This window comes from Hippichthys cyanospilos, chromosome 10 (assembly GCF_059441005.1).
Source record: "Hippichthys cyanospilos isolate Australia breed blue-spotted pipefish chromosome 10, RoL_Hcya_1.0, whole genome shotgun sequence".
Classification (NCBI taxonomy): domain Eukaryota; kingdom Metazoa; phylum Chordata; class Actinopteri; order Syngnathiformes; family Syngnathidae; genus Hippichthys; species Hippichthys cyanospilos.
In genome coordinates, this window is record NC_142378.1 from 8,409,010 (window position 1) to 8,427,355 (window position 18,346).

The 18,346-nt window shown below is 38.8% G+C and overlaps 2 protein-coding genes across 5 annotated transcripts; both read right to left on the reverse strand.

Annotated features, from left to right (window-relative positions):
• Nucleotides 1–4,220: 4,220 nt before the first annotated feature.
• Nucleotides 4,221–8,379, reverse strand: loxl5a (lysyl oxidase-like 5a). Of its 2 annotated transcripts, XM_088425705.1 has the most exons (7): nt 7,542–8,379; nt 7,136–7,244; nt 5,487–5,624; nt 4,887–5,043; nt 4,704–4,799; nt 4,520–4,635; nt 4,221–4,443 (listed from the first exon to the last, which is right to left on the reverse strand). In XM_088425705.1, exons 1-7 carry the CDS (start codon nt 8,281–8,283, stop codon nt 4,437–4,439), a joined length of 1,365 nt encoding a protein of 454 aa, XP_088281831.1. In that variant the 5' UTR covers nt 8,284–8,379; the 3' UTR covers nt 4,221–4,436. The 2 variants fall into 2 exon arrangements, with proteins under 2 accessions (XP_088281831.1, XP_088281832.1); XM_088425706.1 differs by lacking the exon at nt 4,221–4,443 and having other exon boundaries at nt 4,516–4,635.
• A 4,716-nt stretch (nt 8,380–13,095) lies between these two features.
• On the reverse strand, nt 13,096–18,237 carry mibp (muscle-specific beta 1 integrin binding protein). 3 transcript variants are annotated; one of them, XM_088425708.1, is made up of 9 exons: nt 18,160–18,237; nt 17,151–17,232; nt 15,753–15,843; nt 15,191–15,239; nt 14,873–15,044; nt 13,924–13,998; nt 13,715–13,821; nt 13,551–13,636; nt 13,096–13,446 (listed from the first exon to the last, which is right to left on the reverse strand). In XM_088425708.1, exons 2-8 carry the CDS (start codon nt 17,174–17,176, stop codon nt 13,551–13,553), a joined length of 606 nt encoding a protein of 201 aa, XP_088281834.1. In that variant the 5' UTR covers nt 17,177–17,232; nt 18,160–18,237; the 3' UTR covers nt 13,096–13,446. The 3 variants fall into 3 exon arrangements, with proteins under 3 accessions (XP_088281834.1, XP_088281835.1, XP_088281833.1); XM_088425709.1 differs by lacking the exon at nt 18,160–18,237 and having other exon boundaries at nt 13,924–13,995; nt 17,151–17,313; XM_088425707.1 differs by lacking the exon at nt 18,160–18,237 and having other exon boundaries at nt 17,151–17,313.
• Nucleotides 18,238–18,346: the final 109 nt, after the last annotated feature.

Below are 18,346 nucleotides of genomic sequence, written 5' to 3' on the forward strand. Positions count from 1 at the left end.
TAGTTGAGTGGCAAGCTGTTTGATGCTCACTATCGCCACTTATTGAATTTTACTGTGAACTGCAGTTGTCTTTTCCATCCATTCATCCATTTTCGTCACAACAATAAAAAGTTGCGAAATGTTGTAAAAACATTTTTAATGGTGTGATAAAAAAATGGTAAAACTTTTAACCCTGAAATATACATCAAATGAGACCTCAAAAGAGAAATCTGAGAAATCAATCCACTGCTCCTTCTCTCAAATACTATTTTACAAAGCTTCTTTTTTATTCCTTCACATTTCTACAAGTTTCAGTCGTGAATTCATATCAATTTAAAGCCTCTGATGGCTCTAATATATCCCACCATATCATGTTATGAGAGCTAGCCAACAGCTAGCTAGCAAGCTCTTGGGGCTCCAATGACGGGCTTGTCCATGGTATTGCCTACTAGTTTAGGTATTTAAATAATGACAACAAACTGTTCTGTTGATTGTATATTTTAAAGAGAATGTGTATTTACAGCATGTGCAGTTTCCTAGCGAACTGCAGGGTAATGGGAGATATTTATTCGCCGTAAAATAAAGACAAAAATACTCTTATGGTAACCATCTAGTCCCTGCAAGAAACCCATGTAAGTAAAGGGAGAACATGGAAACTCAGCACGAGAAGGCCCGAGCTGAATTTTGAACCCCAATTCTCAGAACTGTGAGCCAGACATGCTAACCACTGTGTGACTGTCTGTGAATAACATTTGTCTCAAAACAAGACTGTAAGTTATGCCAACTTATCTGTAATATATTTGCTGTACTAATATTGGAACCCTGTCTTTGCACACTAATGCAAAACAAGGGGTAAAAATAAGCACCATCATGTCACTGTTACTGCATGTTAGCATGTGTGTAAACGTTTACACATATGCTTTTGGAGCCATAAAGCATCCTCCCAGCAAAGTGTGACAGATGAACATATGTTTGGCCCGAATCGACAAACCTCAACATTGTCTGACAAGCATGTGTGAAAGCTATGAACACAGCAGGAACATTACAAAAAAAAGTCCATACAGTAAATTGCCTCCTCCTCAAATATTCACCTGGTGACTCTCTGTCTGATCGCATATATCTCACCAAAATTAGACAATAACTAGACTTAAAAAAAACAAAAAAACGAGCAGTCAGTGAGCACAAACCTCAATCAGGCAGGGGCATCCAAACATGCATTTCATACAGAAAAAGGGAAGGGTGCAAGGACCACTTTAAAACTAGCCTACTGTAGTTATTTTTAATATTTTGCCATGGCTCACAAAGTTTTTTTTTTTTTTTTTTTTTTTAATTTTGGGGTTTTTACTGTGAATTAGTCTCCATTACAATAAACAATACCAGTCAGATGTATTATATATATGAATGTTTTGGTATTATAGGTTAGGCTTGCAGTAAAAATAATTTGCACTACTTTGTACATTCTGGTATGTTGCCTTAAATCATTTTTTTCGCCAGTGTTTTTTATGCAGGAGCTTGTTGAGAAAATACCAAGGTCAGTTGGCACACGTTCTTCTATTTTTAACAGGGAACAACATTTCAGGCCATTGACATGAATGAGTGGCTCATGCAAACGGTTTCCTCTCACAGGATGTCAGAGGCAGACAAATATATTTGTTCATGCTCTGTCCACTCATACAAACACTAAGTTCTTCTCACGACTGCAAACAAACCATCTGGGATAGGCAAATACACGCGGTGCTTTCAGACAGGGCAACACAGCCTTTCACTAATGACGCTCATTTCCCAGACTTTGAGCACACACTGGGGATGTGAAAGAAATGTCAGCATGTCTGTCTGGTGCTTATGTGTCAGCACAAGTACATACAGCTACTTAAATAGTTGTAAACAGCATCAAAGGAAGGAAACGTCTCATTAAGAATATTTACTTTGCTAACCAGCCATCGTCTCTACCGATTATCCTCAAAAGAGTTGCCTCCTTTGATTGGTTGTTAGACAGTTAGAAGTTACTTAAAGACAAATAACCATTTATGATCATATTAAAACTTATGGGCAATTTGGAATCGTTGTGTCTTCTGTTGTGTGAATAAAAAAGCAATAGAAATCAACTTTCAACGACTGTTAATTATTTTTTGCAGTGTTTAAATGGGTTACAGCTTAGTCTAAAACTGAAAAAAAAATAATCAAGTGCATCAAAATGTCTGAAACTTTGAAAATATGATGAAAATTCTAATTTTATTGCAAATACACTTCACATGACAAAACAAAGCCCTTTCGCCTGGGTCATCCCCCCTCCCCCTCGGCATCACCTGGAGGCCCCCAGGGGACCCAAGAATATTTATTGCAAATTGTAATATGTATAACATGATTGTACAATGATTTCTCTCAGTTTTTATTTACCGTGTGAATCGTGAGTAATTCTAAAGATAATCTAAACCATTTGTATTTAGGGTTTTCGGATTAAAAATGTTTTATCAATCGTGAAGCTGGTGTAATGTATTGTGTTTTTTTAATATACTTTATTGGTTTTGTTTGTGGTATTTTTATGAGTTGATGTTGAAGAAATGTAGTTTTTTAGCTATTGCATTTGACATTTTGAAAAAGATTACAGTTGAAACAAGCTTTTTAGTTCATTTATAGAAATGTTGATTAATGTGCACTGTCCCTGTTTGAAAGTAAATACGTAAAAAAATAAGTTGTTATTAGCTCAGTTAATGCCAGCTATTTTCATAGTCTTTACTGTAACATTTGGGGAAAAAAAAATATGGCAAATTATTACCTATGATTGAATGTCTGGTAAAAACTCATAAATACGTCTTTGGGATTGAATGACCATTCAGTATCAGTTGCACCTTCTTCACTTTGATCGTTGAAAAAAAAATACTGTGCATAAGTACCTGTGATTTAATGCTTTGACTAAAGATGCATAAATACATCTTTGGGATTGAATGAGTTAATCATCTTTGTATGTAATGAGCCTGTCCCGACCCTAACAATGCTTTTGGTTCACATCAGCATTAAAGTAACACCTCATTGCCCTTTAGCATCAGTTAGCAACTACTTTTACCCATATAAAAAAAAGAATTACCCCCTTAGGAACAGTGAGGTAGTTATGTCACTCTTGCTTCTGTCACTTGTTGACTGCAAGTTGGTCACGCACTTCAAGATTGGAACAGCGTGCTGATGTACAGATTTGGCAAGGCTCCTTTCCCTTTTGGCCTGCAGATCTGTGAAATGTCTCTTCTCCTTGCCATTTGGGGTGGAGAGGGAATGCTGACAGGCAGCTCTGTGCATCTCACGCGCCCTGCACTCCTAACACGACGACCTGCCCTCAACAAACAGCCCCGTGAGGGGAAAAGGAGGAGAACGTGGAGGTTGTGCCCCAGCCATTCACATTCCCCCTTTGGCTCCATTCCCTAAGGGAAAGGAAGTGGAATGTGGGTACAATCAGGCCCAGAAGTATTTGTATTTTTTTGTTTTTGTTTTTTGGATGAGACAAATATTTCTTCATTGCTGAAAGTACTGTAGGTGGCCACGCTATAGTGGTAAACATTCACATTAAAAGGAAAAAAAAATCAATAAAGCTGAATATGGGAAGTAATATAGAGTAAATCTTGGTTCTTCATATCTCTTCATGGTTAATGTTGCGTCTGTCCCTGTTTCTTTTGTTGTCTTTGTTCATTCAAGATCAATCACCGGTTAGTCAAGATTTCAACGGCTCCCTATAGTGTACATTTATTTCTTTATTTATCTATTTATTTCTTTATTTTGTTAATTTTTTTATCTTTGGAGTTTGGAAAAAAAATAATGAGCTGAGGAGTTGAAATGGAAAAAAAAAAAATCTGTGTTTAAATTTATGGATTAAGTAAAATGCTTGTAAATGAACTACACAACTATCCACCACTTTATAATGAAAATAAAATTTAAAAAAAGTTTACAAAATGAAATAAAAGTGTGGACCAGTTTCTGTTGCATAGAAGTGACCTTTTACTATTTCAGAATTTCAGCCTAAATTACGATAGCAGTTGTTCACTGAGTTCAAGTCATTTCTAGTATGCCTGCTATGTCAGAATGTGTTCAAAGAAAGATTCTCAAATGGTACTTTGTTAAATTCTTTATTAAATAAAAACAGTTCAACATTAAAATGCACTTTTATAAATATACACTTATTAGCGTGAAAAGGTGGACACATTTTAAATAAAACATGCAAGAAACATTTTTTTTATTTCACAAAAGGCCTCACCGGTAAACTATTCCATTCTATTTCATCCTAAAAAAAAAACACCTATTCAGTTAGGTGCTTCTGTTGTTTCAACGTTGACAACAGTAAAGCAATTCTTATAAATAGAAGGAAAATAATAATAATTTAAAATTCACTAGGGTGGCTGGAGCAACATTGTAAAGAACTATCACAGCAGCAGGACTTTCCAACAACATGAAGACAACATCTGTCACTCAGGTCAGCTCCTGTCAAACAAGACACCCGTTGTTAATGTTTTAAACGTCAAAGCAGACAAAATGACATAGTTGAGCGGCCCCTTACTTTGCGATCCTGCAATTTGTTGCTTGCACATAACTTCCCGTATACCGGATATCACACTTTGCCACGTTGTTGGAGAAATCTGACTCCTCCACGAGTTTATAGGGGTTCACAGTCACCTGAGGAATATGCAGAAAATTTACCCTAAACGTATTCAATTTTATCCATCTCGTTGCTTTTGCCTTACCTGGAGTGTATAATTTCCAGGTGGAATGTCAGTGATGTCAATCCATTGGCAGTCGATGTTGGCATGGTAAGTGTCATAGCAACCAGGACTAAGCCCCTGACAGAGGTTAAAAAAAAAAAAAAAGCTTGGTTGCTTTTGTACACAATCATTTATGACGTAAATTGAATTCATCTGTGAGCAGACCTGTGTGTGAGCAGTGCAGGCAAAGCGTCTTCGTACACCACGGTCACATGATGTGTCCTCCAGACAGAAACTGGCCTTGTGTCCCTCGGCCACTTTGCGTCCATCCGAGGTATTCAACAGGTCGTAGTTGCTGAAGGCCTCCATGCTGTGGTAGTGCCTTCAGATAGAATTTATTGAATAAGAATCAGGACAGGGGGGAGGGTTGACCTAGTCGGGTAAGTCAACTTTAAAAATGTTATTAAATGTTATCAAACTAAACATATCCACCTCAAAGCTTCGCCTGAACCATATTAGCGTCACGGTTTTTACAAGAACCTTTCTTCCAGACATATGCAGTGTTGCAATGGCGGCAAGGGAGATTCCCCCAAAAACACAATAGCGCATGTTTGGGATCATTTATGATTAAAAAAAAAATCAGAGAAACAAAAACCAAATATTGAACAATTATTGCTAAGGGAAAAAGACATACCACAGCAGTACTTCAGATAAAAAAAAAAAAAGGATAAATAATGGATAGCAAATGGATAACAAAAAAACTACTGTATAGTAGCAAGATCAACGAATAGAGACGCGGCGTGAACAAATGAGCCGTGGACTCACCGATGACAGCTGTGCCACTCCCACTCGTGTCTCGGCTTCTTCGGGAGGAAGTCCACTGTCCCTTGGTTCTTCACGCGCTGAGGGAATCTGAGGAGAACTCTGTAATCCAGCTCGCTCACTCTTGGGTGGTAAGCAGACCTGCATGCCATAAAATATCACTAAATACATTTGTTCCATAGGGTATCATTTTGCAGCTGTATTTAATGGCAAATGGCAATTACAGTGCAATGCTCAGATCATATTATCATTTTGCGGTTATACCTAATGCCTTCATTTCGTTTGCTTGACTTGGCAAGAAAACTTGCCAGCTGGTATGCCACTCAGCTTCGAAGTGGGCAACAAGCCAGCACACATCATAATGCGGTGCAGCTCAAGGGGAAGAACATGTTTCCTTCCTTTTATATGTATCACCAACATCACACTGGATGAATTGGTCTTAAGGGGTTAAAAATGCCAAATAACAGCACAATTATCAGTTTGGCTTCATGTAGTGCTGCACATCGCTGACTAAGATGCAGCCTGGATTTCATTATGGCCAAAAAGTTCATCCTTGGTTTTCATCAGACAGTAAGATGTTTTTCCGCATGTGTTTGAGGATTTTGCAATGGACCAATGAAACCAAACATTTCTACCACAAACCCCAGAAAGATGTGCTTTGGTGCAAACAGAGCAGTGCCTTTCACCAAAAGAGCACTATTACATGAGCACGAAACTTCCGGGCTTCTGCTAGAAAGCAAAACAAGTGTCAGGAAAATCCTAATGACGTCGCTGAAATGTGTTTGCTGTAAATCAGGAGCATTTTAAAGACATTATTATTTAACAGTTGTGAGGGTGCACACTTGTATAACCACAATCTTTCATTTTTTTATTTATTTAAGCTTTAAAAGACACAAATGAGAGGTTATAAACCACACTGATGTTGTTAAAACGTTTTGTAACGATATATCTCGGTCTCATTTTTCAATAATATAAAACCTGGCATTGGAAAGGGGGTGTTCACTTTCTTTTTTGGATCTTTTGAAACCATTTTTGATAAATAATTTGGTAAATTATCTTTTGTGTCCAAATAATACCTTTGAAAACACATTTTGCCCCTGTGTCTTCTAAAAATGACATTACCCGTGCACAGGTGACAACCAATCATAGCGCAGCCGTCACAAGACCAAGCTCAGAAAACAGATGAGTCGGCGAGTAATTTTCAACTGACAGCAAGTGAAAAAAATGTTTACTTTTACAGGTCCTCAAATTAATTATACACAAATATACAATTTTTTTTATTGTTGTATATGACTAAATACAGTAAAATTTAGCCATTTTAGTTTAAAACAGGGGGTTTCAGAGAGGTATTATTTGAACAGTTACTGTCTATGCTGTTTTTGTTATACAAGTGGTTCTAAATCTGAATTTACTAAATCATAAATACACAAAATCACAGCATCCTAGACCGAAAGTGATGCTAAATTGCACATTTTTCAAATGTGGGCATGTGTTGAATTGCATAATGGGTAGATTAAATGCTCTCATAAATCATACATGGTCAATGGGCTTCCTTGCACCTGTCTTAATTGAATGTAAATGCATGGAAAATGGATGGATATGGATATATTAGAGGCGGAGTGATGCACAAAGCAGCGGCAAAAATAATGCACCTGGACAGGCAGTTCTCCTCAGCGGCGCATCGGAGGGCAAACATCTGCACTCGCTGAATGTATGATGCAGCTTGGATATAGTATGGGTCAGGAATTAAGTCGGGAAGACCTGCAAATGGAGGACAGGATCATTATCACAGTATAATCAGTGTCTAGAATCTGAAAATGCCCAAGTAGGTGGGGCTAGATGTTAGTAGAAAGAAAGAAAAGTTTTGTATCCTTTCTGACATGTTAAGGACTAAACTAGTCATCAAATCAATCAGAGAATTTTTCGTCATGAATAAAGGAATAGAAAACATCTTTTTGTATCTAATTCCAAGATTATCTGAAAATAATCAAGAGATTCATCGAGTATTAATACACAGTAATCATTAATTGCAGCCCTACTTTAAATTGGGCATCATACCGTTATGGAAGAAGCTGGTACCATGGCCAGGCCCAGGTAGAACCGGTCGTGCGGGGACCCGGTTCCTTTGGTCCGGAGGGTAAACGTTATAAAAAACGGAGTTCCCGTGCTGGCTGATGTCTGGATCTCGCCGTGGCTGGCTTGTGTTCGTGGTGGTTTGGATCGGATCGGTCCTCTGTTGAGTATAATGCACCTCAACCACATTTCTGGACAGAATCACAGGCGCATCAGTCGGTTCTGGTTCAGTTCGGCGCAATGTGTTTGTAGTTTCTGTCGCATCCGCGTTGGGCGTCGGGTTAACAAGTTCAGGTCTGCGCGTAAAATCCGAAAGCGGTTGTGTGGTCGCGCCGGTATCATCCGAAGAGGAACTTTGTCCTCCTCCGGAGAACTCCTGATTGGTGAAGGCCGCCTCGTGGCGCGGTGACCACGGTTGGTCCCTCGGAACCAAATTCTGAACCGCGTCTGCAGCGTTTGCTCGACCCGGAGCTGCGGGTGTTCTTCTGGACGGTGGGTGAGCTCGGTTTATGGTGGTCAGGAGGAGCTGGGTTCGGCCTCTGGGCTGCGCCGGGGCTCGGTACTGGGTACCCGTGCTCAGTAAGCTGTACACCCGGCCGTTGTTCTCCCACTCGAACCTCTGCTTCCACGGGTGGGTCCGTGCGCGCGCAGGATGACGATGCGGCGCGCTACTCAGGCGCACCACCGCATCCAGGAGGCAAAGCAGCAGGAGGGCGAATTTCTCCATCTGCGACTTCTTCTTCTGACTTCGAGGAGGTCCAACGAGTAAGTGGGAGTGGGCTGCGGAAGGCTCCAGTTATAAACACACAAGCCGTTCTGTCACAGCTCCGTGACACATTTTGGGCAAATGTTTGTCTTGAGACTATTATGAGTCACTTGACAGCACACAGTCAACAAGCGCAGACCTCCGCTAAGGAGGGGGAATTACTTAGAACAGGGGCTAGGCAAACTTTTGTTGCTTGAAGGGATCCATTTTTAAAACTGAAAGGTGAGCTTGGTTTGTTAATAAGTGCGGGTTAAAAAAAATGTTTAAGGCATGAGCAACCTTTGATGCACCCAATCACACCTAAAGACAATTTTAGTTTGTCCAATGAGTGCGCGAGGGAGTGTCTAGAGAGAAACCACGCAGGCTTGGGGAGAACATGCAAACTCAGGACAGGAAGGCCGTAACCAGACGAAATTGAACTCGGGTCTCTTAACTGTAACATGCTAACCACTCATCCACCAAGCCACGCTACTGAAAGACATGGAATTTTTACAGGGTTTCTGCAGATATCAGCAAATTAAATTTAATGCTTTTTAATGCTGCAATGGGAAAGGTACATTTCACATTAAGCGCAAATTAATTGGAGAATAGAGCAATTTATTGCTGAGTTATGTTATAGTGACACTTTGCAAAATGCTGCATGCTCTTATTTTGGTTTTATACATTTGTACTTTGTGATTAGTAATGCAGACAAGTCGTAAAACAGATAATATTATACAATATGTTCTGGAGTTGATGACTAAAATACTGCTACACTAAAAATGTACTCCTAAACTTTAATAAATCAGATATGTATAGCAATGTTTCACTCATTCGCGTTTGTGTGGGGTATTGGCGCCCCCTTGTGGTAGTACTTTCAGTAGAAGGGATGTACTGATGGATGTGATTTTCAAAACTCTAGCTGTTACTTCATTCTTAATTGCTGATCAGTGAATATTCGGTCCACTCTAAATGGTCTTTCATCTGTGCGTGTGTGCGCCTGTTTGTGTTGGCAGGGGAGAGGATGGAGCCAAAGTGAGGGTCCTCTAAAGCGCCATTCAAGCTAGACCCACCACTGATGAGAAGTCAGGAACTGGACCAGAACCAAGAGGGGAAGAGGAAAGTTGGAAGGCCAAGACAGGCTTGGAAATGGCCAACGAGAGTGAAGCCAAGAACACCGGATTTCTTCACGGGGTGAAGAAAAATATGCAAATCAAAATCTGTTGGAGGAGTGTGATTGCTAGCCTTGGAATCCACGCATGAGACGAAAGAAAAACAAAGATAGTTAACTAAAAAATAACTAAATTAAAAAAAAAATCTTTTTAAGATAAATTCTGTATTTTACCACATGATGGCGGTAAATCCACAATAAAATCAACACCATCGCAAGGGGTGAAACGCTAGTGAGCCACAACTCTCAACGATTGTCTTTACTAAGTTCCTCAATTTTGACGGACAATGTCAAAGACATTAATGATCTGTGCCTTGTGTTTTATTGTTGTGTGGCACTGCATGGTTCTGACAACTTTTTCATCATAATTTGTCCACCCAGATTGACGTTGGTAGAAAGGCATCGGACACCACAAATAACAAGGTTATCAAGTTGATTAATAATAATTCATTCTAACTTTGTGTGGCCTAAAAGAGGTCAAGATAGTGTGTAAAAAACCTCCATGGTCTATTCCTCCACCAGCAGCACAAAAAGCACGTCTAAATATACCAACACATGGTGCCAAGCACTTAGAGCCTCTAAACAATTTGTAAATATAAATCCAGCAAGTGTGAGCAACACAAGTACTTGGACACGTTCTACTAGGGTTGACTCACAAGGTCCAGACATGCAGTGGTCTCGTGGCCGTCTGGAACCACATGAGCATGATTCCTCCGCTATGTGGAGGGGATGCTTCTCATTGTCCAGTCTTGTACTCACACTTGCCTCTCATAAACTCCTGGCAGACGTGAGGTCTACTGGCACGTCCCATATGCGGAGATGCGATACCGTCAATGAGTGAGCCTCAAACCCACTTGGGAGATTGAAATGTCATGCTAGAGAAAAAGTCAAAATGGAAACTAGATCCCCAAACCTTTTCAAGGTCATTTGAATGTTCATTGGCAAGTTTAAAGTAGAAACACTTCTTTGCACTGAGTTTGTAATTTTGTAACACACCCCCAGCGAAGTACAAACAATATGTCATGCTTTAGATGAAATTCCCAAGTGATCAGCGCACGATTATTCCTTAACTTTGCAATTAGCCTCAGCAGTATAAATTAACCACAGGAAAGCTTTTATTGTGGAATACAGTGGAGAGAGCAGGAAGAGTGAGCAGAGTGAGAACTAGAGGAGGCCGAGGATGAAGAGAACAAAGTAGAAGGAAAGTAAAACAATAGAGTTACTGATGACATCATGGCAGGTGACAACTGTGAAGTTCAGGAAAATGTATTTATTTGGCACAAAAGCCAACTAGTGGACTTTTTATGTTATACACCAACGGTTCTAAAACGGGAGCACGCATATCTCTGTAGATGCGCACAGGTACTTCAGAAATATGGCAGATATTAACAGAGTTTCTACAGAAGTCACCAATCTAATAAATACTTTTTAAATCCATGACTGGAACAGTACATTTTTCTTTTCAAACTAAGAGCGAATGAATTGGATCATGAAGAAATGTATTGTCAAATTGCGTTATTGTGACTGCTTTGCTCATTTTGAGTTTCAAACAGATGTGCACTGTCATTTGTGATGGTTAGGTGGGACTTGGGAAATGGACGGACGGATGGAGTCTCCTGCATGTATTATATTCACAGGAAGACACGCAGATGACTGACACGCTGCGACCTTGGTGACTCTTAACCTTGTTTGAGTGTACTTGATGAAGGGATTTGAAGTGTGCGCGTGTGCTCGTCTGCAGCTTCGACTCACTCACACTGATGTCACTTTTAGCACGGGGAAGGCAAGCCAGCGCCTTTTCCGACCACGTCCACCTGTTAGGGCGTCATAACAATCCGCCTGTCACTCCGTTTCCACAAGACATACATGTGTCACATTGCGCAAAGCCGCAGCTGATGTCAGGAATACTGTTTCAATAATGAGTGACGGTAATAAACACAGAAATGACACATGCTTGAGGTGAGACGCCGCATTCGGCAAAGGTACAAGGTGACGTCAGCGATGGCGAGTTGTGAAGTTGCACCACGTTAACGTCACGGCAACCTCTCCTAGCAAGACTGCTCACCATAACTCAGGCATGGAAACAAACAGGTAAGCACTTATGTAATCAATCAATTTAAGGAATAAATATTAAAATAATCAATTTAAGTAATAAAGTACCGTATTTTCCGCACTATAAGGAGCAACTAAAAGCCTTATTTTTTTAAAAAAGCTGATGGTGCGCCTTATAATCAGGTGGGCCTTGTATATGGATCAATATTGAGATTGGGTTTTGTAGATGGGGAATGAAGTGATAAAGTAAGCTTTACCTGTTTCTTTTGTATGTTTACAGTTGAACATGGCTGGTCATATTGACATTGAGTTATTATGCTATTGAGAGTTTAGAGTTATTATTTGAGTTATTATTATTTTGAGTATTACTATATTGTGATTGAAAAAGTTTTAACATATGTCATTAATTGAGGGTGTGTCTTATAATCCGGTGCGCCTTTTAGTGTGGAAAATGCGGTAATCAATAGTACGCTAATATATAAATATATATATATATTTGAATACTTAATTACCTCAGAAATGGATTACTTATTACTTTATTTAGGCATGTGCTTCTCAATTATATTTTGCAACGCCTCCCCCAGGAAAGAGAAAACAATTCGTGCACCCCCGCTTGCCACGCAGACATTGACACAAGGAAAAAGCATTGCTAAAATAATACATTTATATGTATTTTTTTACACTATTTATACTGTACAACATATGGTTATCTGTACTGTAATCATATTGCATTTGTTCTTGTATAAATGTGTATCAAACTTTGCAAAAACCGGCATCTTAAAACTAACTCACAGCTTCAAAAAGTTGATTCCTGGACTAAGCTATAAAGAAGTAAATTAAAGCATACTCAGGCATATTTTTCATTCTGACATTCACATGTTGGGACTCTGTTTGATTAAGCCATATGTTCAGTTAATTGAATTACTTTTTCCACCTTGCATGGAGTCATAGTCAAACTATAGACCATGATCTGTATTTAACAGCACTGAGTGGCTGTTTTAAGAGTAGAAAATTAAGAGGTTCCTAGAGGGGATACTCAGACATTTTAATCTAATTTTATCATGAGGAAAATGCCAGCTTGTGCCTTGTTAGCTCACGTGTTGGCAATCCAGCGCTAATATGCTAAATCGTGAGCGTCACCCACCGTGAAATGCTCGGGCATACCGCAAGAGATTAAACGGGGTGTTATCCCAGAACAGGAATTAAAAGGACTGATTCATGCATTGGAATGAGCAGGCAAAGCTCTCAAAACATACCAAAGTCAAAGTGCGGGAAAGGAAAAACAATGACAACTTAATTTCAGCACGCCTGATATGAAGGTCTGGCTATAATTGGGACACTGTACAGCAGTGACCCCATTTCCTCAAAACGCGGGAGAAATAGAGCACTCACTTCAAATGTCCTTTTAACGATCACTTTAAATCAGAAATTATCTCTTGCAATGTTTTAGAACTATCACAATAATGTTGCTAATATTTTACACTCTAATGGAGATGATTAAGCAAATTGAAATTCAGTACTGTATGATGCAGAGCTAGTACATATATAGCAGAAACAAAAAATGACCAATATTTTCAGCCATCATAATTTATTTCTTGAAGTAAAAAGAAAACTGTATGTTTTGGTTATTAGTGCTACAAAAGATAAAAAGATGACTGATGCTTGATGTTCAACTCCCACATGAGATGTTTATGCGTGGAAGAAAAAAAAAGATTGACAAAGCGTCCAGTGTGAACAACTGATGAAAATCGGATTAACAATATTTGAGAGAAAAAAAACAAAACGAAAAAACATTGATAAGTTAAAATCAATTCATTATATACAAAATACCAAAAAACAAACCTCATACAAACAGCTATTAAAAAAAAAATCCTTGGAACTATTTACAGGTGTTTGTACAGCACTGGTGTGCTGTCTTCATGCTGCAAGAAAGCACAAAAACAGGGTGATAAGACTGTTAGCAATGTAAAATATCTAAAATTATTTCATTATCTTCTCATCTTGGATCCAGTAGTACTGCTCTCACCTATAAACGATTAAGCAGGTTGTTCTGAATGTCCTCATACACTTGGTTATAGATCTCTTCTTTGCTTTTCGAGCCATCCAGATACTCTGTGGGGGGGGGACATTAATCCATTAAAATTAAAACTTTAGGGTGGGGCGGGGACATGCATTCTACAGTAGGTTTACCAATATCTAAGCAGCTATCTTCCATCTCCCTGCGGTGCTTGAGGTACATGGGCCAGACATGGCCATCAAAAAGGCCGGGAGGATCTGGGACCGTGTATTGTCTGGTACTGAAAATTAAAAGAACATTTAGTTTGACAAGTTGGATTTATCAGGGGAGTATTGGTGCGGAAATTACTTTAAAAAGATAATAAGTGGGAAAATCCAGTTACCTTCTCCTTTTCTTGCACTCGTCATAGGGAATGCTGATGTAATAGGACTTGTCAAAAACATCCAGCAGCTTTCTGCTAGAGTACATATGAAAAGGCGATTAACACCATTGATGCACGGAAGAGGGGCGTGTACGTTTTTGTCTGCTTATCGTTGCATTCATATTGAACACAGAAGCCTATTTCAGTAGAACTGCTTATCTCAAAAGAGCAGCAGCGCAAACGCTAAATGTGCACAGATAGTTGCCAAATAGCCCATGTGACTTCAGTTATGGTCTCTGCACCCCCGCACCCCAACCCCAAGGTCAGTTCCATGCTCAGGTAAATAAAGAGCACCTAATAATTATTATTTTTATTTTTTTATTAAGGAGCGGTAACAACTGATCCTTACTCACCCCAATGCTAAGACTGTTTGTAAATTTAAAACACTTAAAGGGCTGTCACTGTCAAATCTTATTAAACATAAATTACTCCATCGATTATTCGAGGACCCCATCCCAACTTTTATTTTAGCATCAGCCATTCTGCCACTAGGTGGTGCACTGAGACAAGAAACAGAGGCAAAACCATAATTACAGATGACCCCCCCATTACTGCAACATGTAAATATTGAACATGATTTTCTGCATTTTTTTCTCAACCAGAAATGATCCCAAACTTCTGGTAACACTATTTTGGTTGGTTCTTCTTTGCCACAATTGCAACACTGTGTACATTTGCAAAAAGGGTCAGGTGTAGAAAACCGGTGCAAACATGGTTCTGGTGGAGCTTTGACGCGGATACTTTTAGACGGCTTATTTTTAAAGTCGACTTACCCAGTTTGGTCGCCCTTTACTCCTCCCCGAGGCTTAGTTTCAAACAAATCTTTTTATGTGCTGCTTTGTGTTGCTGCAACACTTTAAATTTCATCCCAGAGTATCAACAAGGTTTCTCTCATCTTAAAAGTACTCACGGGTAATTGTAGAGCAGGAAGCCCTCCACAATAAGTATGTGGATCTGTTCATCTGGGTTGGGCATGCCGGAAGAAGACAACGGGACACCGTGCGAGCGGGCAAACTTCACTGGATTCTCCATCCAGCCTTTGACGGTGTTTGTCATGGCCTCCATGTCTAAAGCTGTGATCACTGTGTAACAACATTACAGAAGTAGAAATGATACATTAGCAAAACCAAAACCTGAATTGTGGAGTAAAGGTTATGTTTTTTGGACTGTCCAAATGAATGGACTTCTTTTGAGATTTAAGGGCTGGCAGTCTCCAGTGAGGTCTTACCATCCCATTGTTTAAAGCCGTCCTCCCCGACTTCTATCTGATCGGGTTTCTGAAATAACAGTCACCAATAAAACATTGCTGCAACTTCACAGCCATCTCAACACTTGAAGAGGGTGTGGAGTGTGTCAAAAGAGATGAAGGATGATTTGGGCAAAAATGCTCATGGAAAGTAAGTAAATTAAGTACAATGTTCCATTGCAGTTCCACAAATGTAGCACAAATTATGTGTGCATTGAGAAGTTTGGGTTTAAAGTGTCTGGGAAGGGTAAAACCTTAAGTATGAGAATGAACAGTATATTATCTCTACATCATGGGAGCTGTATTGCAGGTGGTTCTGCAATGCATCGTGGTGATAAACAAGGATTTACTGTACAACCAACAGAAGAAGTATGGCTAAAGGATTTTACAAAGATAAGCAAATGTTAGCATGACCATGTTGGGTGTTGTGGAAATAACTTTATCAGCATGCAGGCCATATTCAAATTATGAAAAATGGTTTATAACACACACACACCCACACACACACAAAGCCTTAAATCAACTCTTACTTGCTAAAACTCACCTTGTAAAAGTCATCCTGGTGCACTACACAGCAGTTAGGCAATGTCTTGATCAATTTATTAGTCAAGGTGGTTTTGCCACCATTAGTGACGCTGCAAAACAGAAAAATAGACATTAAACATTAACATTAAAAATATGAAAATAAGAATGCTGTATGGGAACTTTTGATTTTTGAAATACTGTATAGGCTATATACATACACAAAACCTAAGCATTCAATATGATTCATCGCACAGTAGCCATGTACCAGTCCCCAATGCTAAATATTAGTAATACAGTATTTGCTATTGATACAGAATAAAATGTGCAATGATGTAATTAAACTTTTTAAATTATAGCAGCATTACTATGAATTGAGTGGGAAGTACTGTACAGTACAGTATAGTGTGAAAACTTGAGCAGAACATTTGAAATGACTCTTCTCAAAAATGGAGAAAAAGTTAAACATGGCCTTTGACCAAACCTTTAAACGTCAATAAACTTGTGGAAATATTGCCTTTAAAAAGTTGATATTTTTCAAATTTTAGATTAACTCAAAACACGTAGTCTTCAGTGTGTGTGGTCTTGTAGTTGCAGAACAGCGTACCACAAATGGCGCAATGGTTACATGTGCAGCTCATACAATATGATGATTATAGAAATTACCGGTTGGTTGATACTGGCATTCTAAAAACGATTTATTTTCATGTTTTCCTTACTGCTAAGGGGAAAACCCCGCTATTTTGTTAAAAATTAACTGGTTATATCAAATCTTTAAGTCGCGGTATTTGTTTTCTATGAGGTGTACCTTTTAATCTTACTACACAGCTCAATACGTTTGAATAAATTACATTTTCAACGATAGTGAGATGCCTATGTAAACATGGCGCCACGTGTGGCGCAACGTTCCACGACAATGAAGTAAACTAACACCTAAAACATATTCACACCTTACGTGTTTTTAATAAATATAAAAATACGTCAGCAGTGTTTAAAGATAAATGCGGATACGTCTGCGCCGTTTCCTCTTTGGGTCGAGTCTCGTGTTTTGAATTTCCCTCCATTTGGGGGAGAAGTCTCGCGGTAACATTTGAAATACCCGCCCATTTCAAAGGGACCCACCGAAGACACCGAACGGGAATTTAACTGCTCACGTTTTTATGGCGGGAGGGCAACACAAAATAACCACAATATATAAATAAATATATATAAATAAATAAATAAAAAAACAGGAGGTGAACCAACATTTTACTGGTCAATGATTCCGCCACGAACAACATTAATTATTTTAATAATGACTTTGTGAGGTCTTACATACGTCTTTTAACTAACTGTGTCATTGCGTGGTAATGTAAGCGAGACAATGTCATTCGTGAAGTAGTTGAATATTGGAAATAGCAAACAAAAGTCAAAGCCTTACCCGCCAATTCCTATAACGTATTTCATCTTTCCGCTTCTTCTCAGTGGTCCTCGGGTGAAGAAACTCGAAGTTCCTCTTGTTTCTAAACAAACACGAAAATAGTATTAAATCTTATTTCCCTTCCCTTCTGGTGTACTCTACAAGCTCAATGAATGAAGTTCAGCGTGATCTACTTGCATTTATAGCGTCTCGAAGACTAGTGACGTCACAACTGACGCAGACTACCCTGGTGTCTACTAGGCAAGTCAGTACCCGTCATCGGCCAATCATATGACCCTGAGCTGGGACCTCTAAGCCAATCAAAACCAGGAATTCACACGTATTTCCGTATTTTTTTGCACCTGTTTACATTGTGCATTTTCAGTCGGTTCTGTAATATTCCTCTCCATCTCCATCGGACGTACGAGAAGTGTAGAAAGCTCCTCTCAGTTATTTTTATTTCGGCCCACTTCTAGCTAAAATCAAGATGTAATTATTACAACGGAAGATCATTTGTACTTATGTTTTCATAAGTATAGAAATATAAATATAGAAATGACATCCACGAGTCATGTTTTAGACTATATTAACAAAGAAAAGATAATAGATAAAAGATTGAAATTTTCACCTATTCAAAGATCGGAGCGTCCTATAATTATAATAAACATTTTTTCAATTAGTTTTAAAGCAAATAATCTATTCATTATCACTTTTTTAAATCCTTGTACATATACATACAAAATGCAGATCATCTATCAAATCTAGTGATCTTGAGTCCATTATAAAAATAACAGAAAAATATAAGTGAGATCATTAAACTTAGTTATTTTAAGTTTGTAGTATAAATCTTGAGCTAGTATTCGAATTATTTATTTTCTCACCATATTTTTTTTTCCCTCATTGAATTAAAATCCTCAGAACTTCTATTATAACAAAAGGTAACACTGGGCATTTATAGCATTGACAGAACGAGTTCTAAAAAGAAGATAGTTAAAAACAATGACATTTTATTTTAGCTTTTAAATCTCACCTTTGTACAGGCTTTTGCTACCTCCCTGTAGCACGTTGCTATTTCTGTCTGTGTGTAAATTGTGTCACAGTCATGGAGGTCAGAGGTCAGCTGGGAGGGGCGTCTCCTTCATAAGTGTGCTGAAGAGAAGGGTGTGATCTGTTACTCATGTGACCATTTGATGTCACAGGACCCCATGTTTTCTAAG

Coding starts and splice junctions, on each gene's coding strand:
- loxl5a (XM_088425705.1), bottom strand. CDS start 8,283: ATGGAGAAATTCGCCCTCCTGCTGCTTTGCCTCCTGGATGCGGTGGTG. Junction 5,625..7,135: donor GAGGAGAACTGCCTGTCCAG/GTGCATTATTTT, acceptor TATGGCATGCAG/GTCTGCTTACCACCCAAGAG. Junction 4,800..4,886: donor CCTGCACTGCTCACACACAG/GTCTGCTCACAG, acceptor AACCTCTGTCAG/GGGCTTAGTCCTGGTTGCTA.
- mibp (XM_088425708.1), bottom strand. CDS start 17,176: ATGAAATACGTTATAGGAATTGGCGG. Junction 15,844..17,150: donor TACGTTATAGGAATTGGCGG/GTAAGGCTTTGA, acceptor TCTGTTTTGCAG/CGTCACTAATGGTGGCAAAA. Junction 13,999..14,872: donor TTCCTGCTCTACAATTACCC/GTGAGTACTTTT, acceptor TATGTACTCTAG/CAGAAAGCTGCTGGATGTTT.